The sequence below is a fragment of the Onychostruthus taczanowskii genome, unplaced genomic scaffold (genome assembly GCF_017590055.1).
Source record: "Onychostruthus taczanowskii isolate IOZ18803 unplaced genomic scaffold, ASM1759005v1 scaffold206, whole genome shotgun sequence".
Classification (NCBI taxonomy): Eukaryota; Metazoa; Chordata; class Aves; order Passeriformes; family Passeridae; genus Onychostruthus; species Onychostruthus taczanowskii.
In genome coordinates this window covers 122527-133743 of record NW_024499307.1, presented here as the reverse complement: position 1 = coordinate 133743, position 11217 = coordinate 122527, and the positions used below count along the sequence as shown (strand labels likewise).

At 67.1% G+C, this 11217-nt stretch overlaps 2 protein-coding genes and 1 long non-coding RNA gene across 23 annotated transcripts in view; all 3 read right to left on the bottom strand.

The window, feature by feature from the left end:
* PCBP2 (poly(rC) binding protein 2) overlaps positions 1–6526 on the bottom strand; it is an 11927-nt gene extending 5401 nt beyond the window's left edge. For 2 of the 21 annotated variants that reach the window (XM_041403873.1, XM_041403874.1), the window contains exons 1-6: positions 5682–5846; positions 5453–5648; positions 4086–4217; positions 3391–3519; positions 2927–3001; positions 351–392 (exon numbers count right to left, since the gene is read on the bottom strand). In XM_041403873.1, the coding sequence (XP_041259807.1) occupies positions 351–392; positions 2927–3001; positions 3391–3519; positions 4086–4217; positions 5453–5648; positions 5682–5770 (663 nt within the window). In that variant the 5' untranslated portion in view covers positions 5771–5846. The other 19 variants (XM_041403876.1, XM_041403877.1, XM_041403866.1 and 16 more) reach the window with 18 other exon arrangements.
* Positions 6527–8643: 2117 nt separating this feature from the next.
* Positions 8644–9075, bottom strand: LOC121335596. The gene is made up of 2 exons (XR_005952608.1): positions 8979–9075; positions 8644–8899 (listed from the first exon to the last, which is right to left on the bottom strand). It is a non-coding gene; the product is annotated as an uncharacterized LOC121335596 (long non-coding RNA).
* Positions 9076–9105: 30 nt separating this feature from the next.
* Positions 9106–11217, bottom strand: part of AMHR2 (anti-Mullerian hormone receptor type 2) — a 4724-nt gene continuing 2612 nt past the window's right edge. Inside the window, exons 6-11 of the mRNA XM_041403863.1 lie at positions 10965–11079; positions 10722–10882; positions 10324–10471; positions 10122–10258; positions 9652–9807; positions 9106–9225 (exon numbers count right to left, since the gene is read on the bottom strand). Coding sequence (XP_041259797.1) covers positions 9151–9225; positions 9652–9807; positions 10122–10258; positions 10324–10471; positions 10722–10882; positions 10965–11079 — 792 coding nt within the window. The 3' untranslated portion in view covers positions 9106–9150. The remainder of the gene's footprint in view (positions 9226–9651; positions 9808–10121; positions 10259–10323; positions 10472–10721; positions 10883–10964; positions 11080–11217) is intronic.

Genomic DNA, 11217 nt, shown 5'->3' with positions numbered 1-11217 from the left:
GTGGGGGGGGGCGGGGGGGCAAAGGAAAAGCCAGAGCTGGTGTGAAATGCCAAGCCAGGGAGAGGTGGGTTTGGAAAAAAAAATATAATAAGGAGGAGGGAAGTGTCAGAGAGGAGGTGGGGGAGGATCCAAGGAGAGATCTGAGGCCAGCTGAAGCCGGCTGCAGGAGGGCCGGCTGAGGGGGGGGTGGAGTGTTTTTTTGGGGGGGAGGTTCTGGGAAGCTCAGATCAGATCGAGTATTCAGCCCCAAGCTGAGCCAGCTCGAGTGGAGAAAGCACGGAGAAAATTTTTGGAAGGTGAGGGAGGAAAAGGGTGGATTTCAAGACAAGAAGTTGTAAATAAAAACTTACATCTGGCTGTGGAATGGCATACTGTCCTTGAATGGTATAGGCCTACAAAAGGAGGAAAACAGTCCTATTAACAACCATCGGACAGCCACCCAGGGACAGACAGATTTCAACTAGCCAGGAAGTCAGAGAGCCAAGGTGGAGAGTTCTCCGGGGCGAGGGAAGTGGGGCAGGAGAGGCGGGGACGGATAAATGCTGTCACAAGCAGTTTCTAGGCTGGCGGTTACTCGAATTGGCCTGACGTGGCGGGTACGGGGAGGGGGTGGGCAGAATCGGTGCCGTCCCCCCCCCAAAAAAAAGGTGGCAGACAAAAAAACAAGGAAAAAAAAAAAAAAAAAAAAAGAAAAAAGGAAAAAAGAAAAAAAAAACCAAAAAACCAACAAGAGAACGGCTGGGATCTTGATGAAGATGTTATGGTGTGGTGAGTCCGACAATGCTGCTATCCCTGCGCCCCCGCGCAGGCAGGGAGGATCCAACGCCCCCGCCGGCCCTGCTGCTGCTCCTGGCCCCTCTCTGCCCCGGCCCGGCAGCTCCCCCGCCTCCCCTCCCACCCCCAAAAAAAAAGTTTGCCCCGTTCCGAGTCCTCTCGTCACTCCACACGCCTAGGACAACGTCGCCGGGCAAGCTACAGGTCAGTGCTGGCGCTGGCTACCACTGCTCACACGGCCCAGTGCTCGGAGGGGAACGAGGCGAGGGCCTGACCTGCCACAACTCCGTGTCCCCGAGGTTACAAGGGACAGCCACAGACTTCAGATTCCTCCTGAAGCTACCCAGAAAGGGCGAGGCACTGGCTGGGGCCTGGCTGGCTAAGGTTTGGGGAGGTCTGGGGGGGCCGGGCAGGTGGGGGCGGGTGGGAGAGGAGGGGGAGAGGGGGGTACACAGCCTCACTTCCAGGTCACCGGAAGAACTGCAGCCCAGGCTGGAATTGGCCCAAGTTCGTTGCCATGCAGTGGCTGCCGGGTGGCCTGCGTGAGGAGAGGTTGGTGGGCTCAGAGTCCAGTTCCCAGTGGACAGGAGTCCACAGCACAAAAAGCCACCGTTGTCGGTTTTGGGGGACGGGGACAGGGATGCCACCCTTGTTGGCAGTCTCAGAGAGGCCAAGGATTGAACGGGCCGTGGAGACTGAACTCCCCTCTCACCTCCTGAGGTGGTCCCTCCAAGTCAGAGTTGAGGCACATGGATGGGGCGGTGTGGGGGTAGCTCGCACTGCCGCTGCTGTACCTGTCCTGTGGATAAATTAGAGGACTTCAGTCTCCAGGGCTGTCAATCCGAAACCTTTCGCTAACACCAAACTCAACATCCACATTAGCTCAGTGCTGATCGAGGGCTCGCCCTGCTCTACGCACGACTCTGAGCTGCGAAGACAGAGAGCGCAAGGCCCACCGGGAGCGGGGCCCGGGGGCTGCTGCGGGCCTGGGCCGGGGACGGGGGCGGAAAGAAGGAAGGGGGAGAAGAGGGGCAAGGGGAGGGAAGAGATGCGTGGCTGTGGGAAGCCTGCTCCTCACTGCTCTAACGGGGAAGGCGGCCGGCTCCCGCCCGGGGGTCCGCACGCTGCGGCCCCGCCGCTGGCCGGGGCGCGGGGGCTTCCCCCGGGTGCAGAGCGGCGGGAGAAGCTGTCGGGGAGGCGGGAGGGGGGGGCTGACCGGGTTCAGGTGGGGAGGAAGAGGCAGGGAGAGGGGCAGGGGTGGGGAGGAAGGGGACGGCGGCAGGTCCGTCCCCAGAACAAGCGTGGCGGGGCTGGGAGGGGGGAGAGCGGAGTCAGGCCTGGCTCTCGGGGAGGCCGGCGGCAGCTACGCCCCTTCCCTGACCCCCTTCCCTGCCTACTGAGGCCCCCACTGACAAAGCCAGGCCCTGCCCACCCCGAGGGGCGTCCCTGGCAGCAGGAAGGCAGCAGGAAGGCAGTGTTGTCGCCGTGGTTTCTCCGAGCGTTGGGGCAGCCCCGGGGGCGCAGGGTGGGAGCAGCTGACCCACACCTGGGCCCGTTACAGCAGGCGGGATCCCGAGGGACACCTGTCCCCTGTAAGGTGGCCCAGGGCAGGGCTCGGGCCACTCCCCAGCTCAGCGCAGGAGGGACTAACGCTCAGTCACCTGACACTACTCCTGTCTGACACCCTCCCCTCCTGAGAGAAGAAGCCTTTGCGCACCCCAACCCTACCCACGGCACAGGCTGAGCCTTTGCACCCCGAAAACCAGTGGCAGAGAGCAGAGAACCCCCAACCTCCGGGCCAGTCACCCACAGGGGGTGACAGCGAGTCCTTGGAGCCAGCCCGAGGCAGAGGGGCAGAGCCTGGGTTAGGCAGCTCGGCCCCATTCAAACCCCACTGCCGCCACCACACTGGCAGACGTTTTTTGGCCGGTTAATTCCAGGAGTGTTTTCCAGCACCCTCTCCTCCCAAATCGGCCCTTTTCCCCGCTGCCCTCCCTCAGCAGGGGGAGGGGGCCAAGGCCCAGCGGAGCCGCTTGGGGCCGAGGGCACAGCGTGGGTGACGGGCACGCGGAGCGGCCGGGGCGCGCTGGCAGCTCGGTACGACCCCCGCCCCTCCCCACCCCGCACCCCAGGAGCAGAGGAGAGCCCTTACCTGGCCGCCTGCAAAGATGACAGGAGAGCTGGATGGCTTGGGTCGGTACGGGATGGTGACACCCTTCGGGGGAGACTGCGTGACAGGCAGAGAGGGCAGGTCACACACCGAGCGCCGCTGGCACCGACAGCCCCCTCCCCACAGCCCACACCCCCGGGGCTCTGCTCCGCGCTTCCAGCTGGCCCTGTGGCAACCCAGGGCAGCGTGACTTCTTCCTCACCCTGGGCACAGGGCCGAGGGAGGGCACCCAGGAGCACAGCAGGGCCGTGGGTGACACCACAAGCTGCTCTCGAGGCCCCGCTCGACCCCGGTTTTAAGCAGCTCCAAGCCTCACCTGGATGAGGCTGTAATCCCCAGCTATCCCTTTATCCCCCAGCAGCTCCTTTCTTCTCCCTCCTCAGCATTTCCACCCCTCCAAGGGCAGCACCCGCCTCCCCAGGGACAGGCCCGAGGAGGGGCCCTACCTCAAGCATGACGACGCAGATCTGTTTGACGCACTCGATGATGGACTGTGGGATCCCAGCGATGGTGATGGCTCGCTCAGTCGAGTTGGGCAGCATGTCCCCTGCCACCTGGACCTGTGCCCCCGTGCTCTGCCAAGTCGAGGGTTAAAAATAGCCCGTCAGACCCCAAGCAGGGCTGAGACCTCAGCGACGAACCCCGTGCGTGGTTATACATAGCCAAAACTGCCCCCCCAGCTCCTCCTTTCCCCCAAAATAAAGTCCTCTAATCTCAGCTGGATACAATTCGGTCACCAGGAGCCCGAGGCAGCAGAGGGGGACCTGGCCTCAGCCTGTCCCTGTAACCCAAGCCAAGCCAGTCTCCATGCCAGCGAAGTTAATCCAACAGCACCCAGTGCTAAATGGCATGGCCAAGGGCAGTGCTGGCCTGGAGCCCATCTCCCTCTCCAAAACCTAGGAAAAGGCTGGGGAGAGGGCAATCAGGAGCCATGGGAAGGGGGGAGCAGGAACCCAAGCCGTGAGAGACAGTACTGGGCAGAGAAGGGTCTGCCCTGAGTCTCAGTTTGCCAAGCTCTAAAATACAGGGAGCACCAAAAGCTCCCAGTGATGCCACATCCCTCGGGCGGGGACAACACAGGGATTTGCCCTTGGGGACACCTGAACCCCCCCGTGGGTCCCCCAGGCTGGGCACCACGCACCTCTCGGATCTCCTTGATCTTGCAGCCTCCCTTGCCAATGAGGGACCCGCACTGGCTGGCGGGCACCACAAGCCGGAGGGTGACCGGGGGCCGGCTGGCAGCTGTGCTGTTGGTCATGGAGCTGCTGATGTCCTGCGAGGAAGAGGAGGTGTTGAGGGCTCAGCCCTGCTGGAACGGCACGCGCTGGGGACGTGCCCGGCACAGGGACAGGGAGGTGACGCTGGCACCAGTGGCCGAGGCCAAGGTGACCTCGGGGCTTTCCCAGGACTTCCTCAGCAGCCCAGAAAAAACACAAGATGTATTTTTGGGAAGCAGCATCCAAACTCTGCTGCCTCAATGGAAATGAAATGGGTTTAGGCACTGGCCCCAGCTGGGTCCCACCTCAGCCAAGCAGGAACCGGTGCTGGAGGGGGACAAGGGAACGGGCAGGGGGGGCTCGGGGACTCCACGGCTCCAGGGTCAGCACGGAGCCTCCCGCTGCACCAGGGATCAAGGCAGCAGCTCTGGGAAAAACAATCCCGGCGCCGATTACAGCGGTCATGTGCTGGCAGGGGGAGGGGAGGCACAAGGCCAGGGCTCAACTGACCTACTAAAAGCAAAGCTTCAGCTCCAAGGCCGGTGCCCAGAGCGCCGCAGGGCCGTGCAGCCCGTGGAGGGCCCCGGCTCCCTGCATTGGGCACAAACAGCTCCAAGCCCTGCAGCAGGGGGGTTGCAAGCTAACGCTGCAGTGAGAGCAGGGGGGTTTGGGGACACAGCTGCCAGCACAGGGTTATTTCTCCCTGAGTAGTGTCCCAAATCTAAAGGGCGATAGAATTTGTACCCCCCACAGGCAAGGTGAGGGCCACAGAGCTCTACCCCTCATCAGGTGAGGAGCACTCCCAACTCCTGCTCCCTCCAGCGTGGAAATCTTGACATCACAGCCCTGAGCAGGCTCTAACACCTGCAAGATCCAGGTGATCTAGCAGCAAAATTCCCCCTGGAAGTCACTGATTTAACAGGACCAGGGACACGAGGCAGCTCCTCCAGCCCCACACAGCTGCAGCTGCAGCTCCTCCTTGGCAGGGCTGGGGAGAGAGCTCAGCCCTGGGGCACACTAGAGGGAAGTGGCACCAGCACGAGCAGAGCCAGGGGGATTCCAAGCCCTGCTCTGCCCCTCGCCGTGGGCAGGAAGTCCCTGTGGGGCTCTGGCTCCAGCACTGCCTGGACCTTGCCCCAGCACAGCGCCGGACAAAGATCGGGGCCAGGCAGGGAAACGCCGGCTGCCCGTGCGGAACAGCGGCCCTGGGCCCCCTGGGGCCCATCCCGGGGTCAGCTCTTCCACAGAGAAGGGATAAAGGGGCAGTGACGGCAGGGCATCGTGGACACACCTCTTCCAGTTTGTCAATGATCATCGCAAAAGCTTTGAAGATGGCGTTGGTGGGTCCCGCGAGGGTGATGATCCGCTCGGGGCAGTTCCCTTCCGAGATGTTGATGCGAGCTCCGCTCTGCGGGGAGGCAAACGCCGCCTCAGCGCTCCTGCCGCACGGGATTCCTCCGGATCCCCCGCCGGGGACAGAGCCCTCCCTCCCCCTCCTCCTCCTCCTCCTCCTCCTCCTCCTCCTCCTCCTCCTCCTCCCCTCCCTCGGCTCGGGCAGCCATCTTCTCCTCCTCGGCTTCCTGCCGCGCCTGCCCACAGCTCCCGGCATTCCCCGCGCCGCCGCGGCCGCGCTGCCTGCGGAGCCCGCGCCAGGCCCGCCATCCTGCCCCGCGCCCGCAGCCCGCACTCACCTCCTCACGCATCTTCTTCACCGACTCCCCTTTCTGTGAGGGACAGAGAAGGGAGAGAGGCGTCAGCGCGGCGCTGGGCAGGGAGGGAGCCAGGGAGGGGGACGGGGAGAAGGGCAAAGGGAGGGCTAGGAGAGTTTGTTCCTCACTTACCTTCCCAATGATGCTTCCCACCTCCTGGGATGGAAACAAAAGCACCGTTAGTCAGCGTTTTAAAAACTCCTGGAGCCCCAAGCCTAAACTCGGCTCTTTTCACAGTCAAAACAAGCTCCTGAGCGTGTGACTTCTGCCCCTCAGATAACTGGGGTTTATCCCAGTTGTGCTGATCTTGCTCCCACCTTAGTTCCCATCGGGTCGTTCTGCCCCCCCCCCAATAATTAGTTTCTTCGCTGGCTGCACCCCAGGACCTGCCCAGGCACCAGCAGCACATTCCTGGCCCCACAGCAGCTCCAGGAGATCCCCCGGAGGCCCCCAGCCCACCCCGTGCCAGCCAGGGCTCCACGCAGGGCGCTGGGGACACGAACCTTTCCGTGCATGAGTAGCCGGATGGTGAGCGTGACATTGAGACCCCCTTCGATGACTCCGGTGTCCATGGTGGGCAGCGCGGGGTCGGCTCAGGCTGCGGCAGCGCTCGGGCCTCGGCTGGGGGGAGAGGGGCTGGGTGAGTGAGGGGCTGGGTGAATGAGGGGCTCTGCCAATCCCCCCCAGCCTGTCCGGGCAGGATTCCGGCCTCCCCGTGCTGCCTCGCCCCTCAAATCACCCCCCGAAGTGTTGGGACGATCCGCGGTGGTTTGGTTCCTCCTCCTATGAATTTCCAGAGCTGAACTGGCCTGATCCCACCCGGATCCAGCAGCTCTTGGGGTCATGAGGGTCCTGCTCAGCCCCTGCCTCCTCCCAGCCCTGCTCCTTGCAAGGGCTTCTCTGAGGGACAACTGAATACTCCAGGGTGACCCCCGATAGCACCGGGACACAAACGGTTCCTGGACACAACCGGGGATGCCGAGGGGGCACTGGGAGCTAATCGTGGTCCCTACAGGTCCGGGGAAGCTCCCTGCGAGCCCCACACTTTTCCCAGCCCAAATCTTCCTGCAGCTGCCCGATGGGAGCGGGAATCCCAGTGCCAGGGATTTGGCCCGCTGGGCAAACGGGATTATGGAGAAAATAAACGCCATCCGCGTTCCCTGCCCGCGCGGGGCCCCTCGGAGCAGGTTCCGAGGCGATTCCCTCAGACCCAGATAAGGCCACATGAGCGCACGATCAGGTTTCAAACCACCTGAGTCGGCAGCGGTTGCAAAACAGCCCGGCCGGCCCCAGCCGAGCTTTTCACGGGAATCCGGTAAATAAACTCCCATTTGTGCCACCGCTTCTGCCCCATCAAAGTTTAACCACGGCCGAGGCAGGCCCGGGGCCGCGCTGCCTCGCTGGCACCGCAGGTTTTGCCGCGGCCTCCATGAGCTCAGCCCGGCATTTCCCCCGCATCCAACCCGGTTCGGGGAGCGGAGTCCGGGATCGCAGCCCCGGCAGCGGGGCGAGGGCAGAACGGGCCCCGAGCCCGCCCGCCCCGGCAGCCCGGGCCCGTCCCGGGGACAAAAGCGGCCGAGCGGCTCCGCCGGCGGTGACGCGGGCCCGGGCCGGGCTCCCGGCGAGGCCGTTCCGCAGGGAAACTTCCCCGAGCTGCGCCCGGCCCCGCGCCCGATCCCCCCGCCAAAGCCGGGGACGCGGCTGCTGCGGTTGGGACGCGGCTCCGGAGCCATCTCAGCCCTGAGGGGGATTGGGGTGGGGGGGGAAGCGGGCTGGGGGCCCCGGCTCCGAGCTGTCCCGGAGCGACCCCGGGGCCGCGAGGGAGCCCCCGGATGGGGCCCGATCACAAGGCGGGTGAGGGGGATCCCGGGCCGGCGGCTCCGAACGGGACCCGGAGCCCGGCGGGGGGAAGCGGCCCAGTGCCGGGAGAACGAGGGCGCCGCGGGGAGCTGGGCTCGGGCGGGGGAACTGGGTCTCTGCACTCCGGACCGGGCCGGGAGGTACCGGCCCGGGGCTCCGAACCCGCTCTGGAGCGGGGATCGCCGTTCCGCTCCGGGCAGGCCCGGGGGGAAGATCCGGGATCGCCCGGGGGGGGCGGCGGCCCCGAGCGGGCCCGTCCGTGCGCCCCCTTCCCGCTCCGGCGGGGGGAAAACAACAGCGCGGGATGGCGGAAAAACCGGGCCCGGGCGGGAAAAGAAAAACTCGAAAAATTAAAAAAAAAAAAAAATCCAAAATTTAAACTCCAAGAAAACGGAGCAGAAAGAAAAGAAAAAAAAAAAAAAAAAAAACGCCCCTCTGGGCCCCCCCGCAGCCGGCCCGGGCGGGGGGCGGCGGCGCCATGTGACGCACGCGGCGCCCCGAACCCCCCCGGCGCGGCTGCTCCGGCTGCGGCGGCCGCGGGTCTGGGAGGGGGCGGCGGGCGCGGCCCGATTTACACCCGCCCCGACCCGGAAACGCACCGCGCGCGCGGGGCGGGACAGAGCGGCCTCCGCCCCGCACAGCGCTCCCTGGCGGCGGGGAGGTCCGGGAGGGGACTGGGGGCACTGGGGGGGCCCTGGGGGAAATGGGGGTAAAGGGGAGTGATTAAAGGTGTGGTGGAATTGTGTATGGGGAGCTGTGGGGCGCTGCGGAGCAATAGGAAGGGCTGGGGGGCAATAGGAAGGCTTGGGGGGCAATAGGGGCACGGGGGGCAGCCCCCCCTCCCGGGCAGCACTGGGGTCTGTGTCCCCCCCAAGCCCAGCCCCCATCGGCGCCAAGGAGACGCTGACACACATTGGGGTGTCCCAGAGCTTTATTGGGGGACAGCGGGGACACTCCGGAACCCCCCGGGAACAGGGGATGGGGGACACGGGGACAGGATGGGGGTCCTGGGGTGGTCACAGGGGTCCCAAGAGGTCCCAGGTGGCTCCTGGTGGTCCCAGGGGTTCCAGGAGGTTCTGCGGGGTCCCAGGTGGTTCTGGGGGTCCTGGGGGGTCCCAGGAGCCTCAGTCGGAGCTGCTGGAGGAGGAGGAGGACGACGACGAAGAGCGCTGGGGGGGACAGCAGAGCCATGAGCCCTCGAGGGGGGCTGGGGGTGACCCCCTGTGTCCCCCCCCGGGTGCCCCCCACCTTGTGCCTCTTGTGAGCCTTCTTCATCCTCTTCTTCATCTTCTTCGCCGCCTTCTTGTCCAGCCCGGGGGGGAACGAGGGGAGCACCCCCGGCTGGTTTGATAAAAGAAGTCACATCAATCTGGGGGGGGGAAGAAAAGAGGAGATTGGGGGGAGTCTGACCCCAGGGGGGTCAAGGCAGCCCCCCCAGTTTGGGGTGTCCCCCTGTACCTGCACCAGGGTTCCACATGCTGGGAGACTCCAGGACCTGGGGGGGCACGGGGGGTGAGCGGGGACCCCCCGAACCCCCCAGCGCGGGGGGGACCCCGCCGGCACCCAGCGGAAACTGAGTCACGGCGTTTGGGGGGCCCCCCCGGGACTGGCCCGAGCCGGGCGGCGGGGGGGCTGTGGGGGAGCCGGAGGGTTTGGGGTGCACGCGGGGATTTTGGGGTGCGGGGGGGTCCTGGTGCTTCGCTCCCACCTTCGCTCCGGCCGCGGCCCCTCCCGGCAGGAAGCGGGGGCGGGGCTTGGGTAGGGGCGGGGCTTGAGCCGGGCTCCTCCCCGGGGGCGGGGCCTAACCCTGTCCCCTCCCGCTCCCCTCTCTGCCCGCTCCGTGCCTCAGTTTCCCCGCACGTCCCCGGTGGGTTCCCGGTGTCCCCCAGCCCGCCCCGTGCCTCAGTTTCCCCGCACGCACCTGGCGGGGGGCGCTCCCCGGGCCGGGGTCCCCCGGGGCCGGTGCGGGCCCCGCGGCCAAGCGCTGGAGCCGCTGCAGCGCCCGCTCGGCCGAGAGCCGCGCCTCGGGGTCCGGGTCCCAGCAATCCTCCAGCAGCTCCGGCAGAGCCCCCCCGGGCTGTGGGACCCCCGAACGGGGACAGCCCCCGCTGCCCTCAGCACCGGCGCTGGGCAGTGGGGGGCACCCGGGGCGGCGACCCCCCAAACACCCCCGGCACCCTGGGACCCCCCTCAGGTTTCCCGCGCCCCCCGCACCTCCCTGAGACCCTCTGGGGATCCCCGGGGTGACACCCAAGGCAGGGGCACCCCGCGTACCCTCGGCACCCCCGGGCACCCCAAACCCCCCGGACACCCAGGCAGGCCCCCCCCCGGACCCCCCGGATCCCCGGGGTGCCCCCCACGCGGCCGGGGGTGCCCCGGGGGGGCTCTGACCTGGGGGGCGCGGTGCCAGGCCGGGGGGATCAGCGGCCGCCGCCTCTCGTCCGCGGCCAAGCGCCGCAGCTGAGCCCCGCTGGGGCTGGAGCCCAGCTCGGCCTCGTAGGCCAGCCGGAACGGCGGCACCGGCGCTCCTGCGGGGCGGCCGGGGGTCAGCGGGGCCGGGGGCCGCGGGCGGCGCGGGGAGCGCGGGGCTCACCGGGGCTCAGGGCCTGGCAGCGGGACAGGATCTCCCAGAGCAGCAGGGCCAGCGCGTAGACGTCGGCCTGGCGCAGCGCCCGGCCCCAGGCCCGCAGGTCCAGGCTCTCGTCCAGGATCTCGGGTGCCAGGTACCGCTGGGTGCCCGCCTGCGCCCGACCGGGCCCTCAGCGCGGGGGCACGGGGCCACCGCGGCCACCGGGGCCACCGGAGCCATCAGGCCAGGGACAGGCTTGTGTGGGCACGTGGGCTCAGCTGGCATCCACAGCCCACACTGCCAGTGACATCTGGGGTGCCCAGGGCTGTCACCTTCCCTTCCCTTCCCTTCCCTTCCCTTCCCTTCCCATGCCATCCATGGACCCCATGCCACCCCACGCCACGCCATGCCACCGCTGTCACCTTCCGGATGGCCACGGCGTGCCGGGAGCCGGCGCTGTCCTGGGCGCGCGGTGGCAGCGCCAGCGCCAGCCCGAAGTCGCCGATGGCGCAGGTGCCGTCCTCCCGCACCAGCACGTTCTGGCTGCTCAGGTCCCGGTGCACCACGCTGGGCTTGTACAGCCCTGGGGGCACCGGGGATCACGGGGGGACAGGGCAGAGCGCCGAGGGGGCGCGGGGCAGGGGACAGCAGGGGTGCCACCTCACCGTCACGCCACAGCTCCTGGTGCAGGAAGGCCAGCCCGCGGGCCAGGGACAGCGCCAGGCGCACGCTGCCCGCCCACGTCCCCACGTGCTGGCCCAGGAAGTGGCGCAGGGAGCCCTGGGGACACGCGAGGGACGCGGGTGGGGGCGTGGGGCACCCCCCAGTACCTCCCACACATCTCCCCCCACAGAGCCCCATCCCCACCCCTGTGCTCCCCGACTGGCCCCCGCGCACCCTGAGCCCCGCCGCGACCCC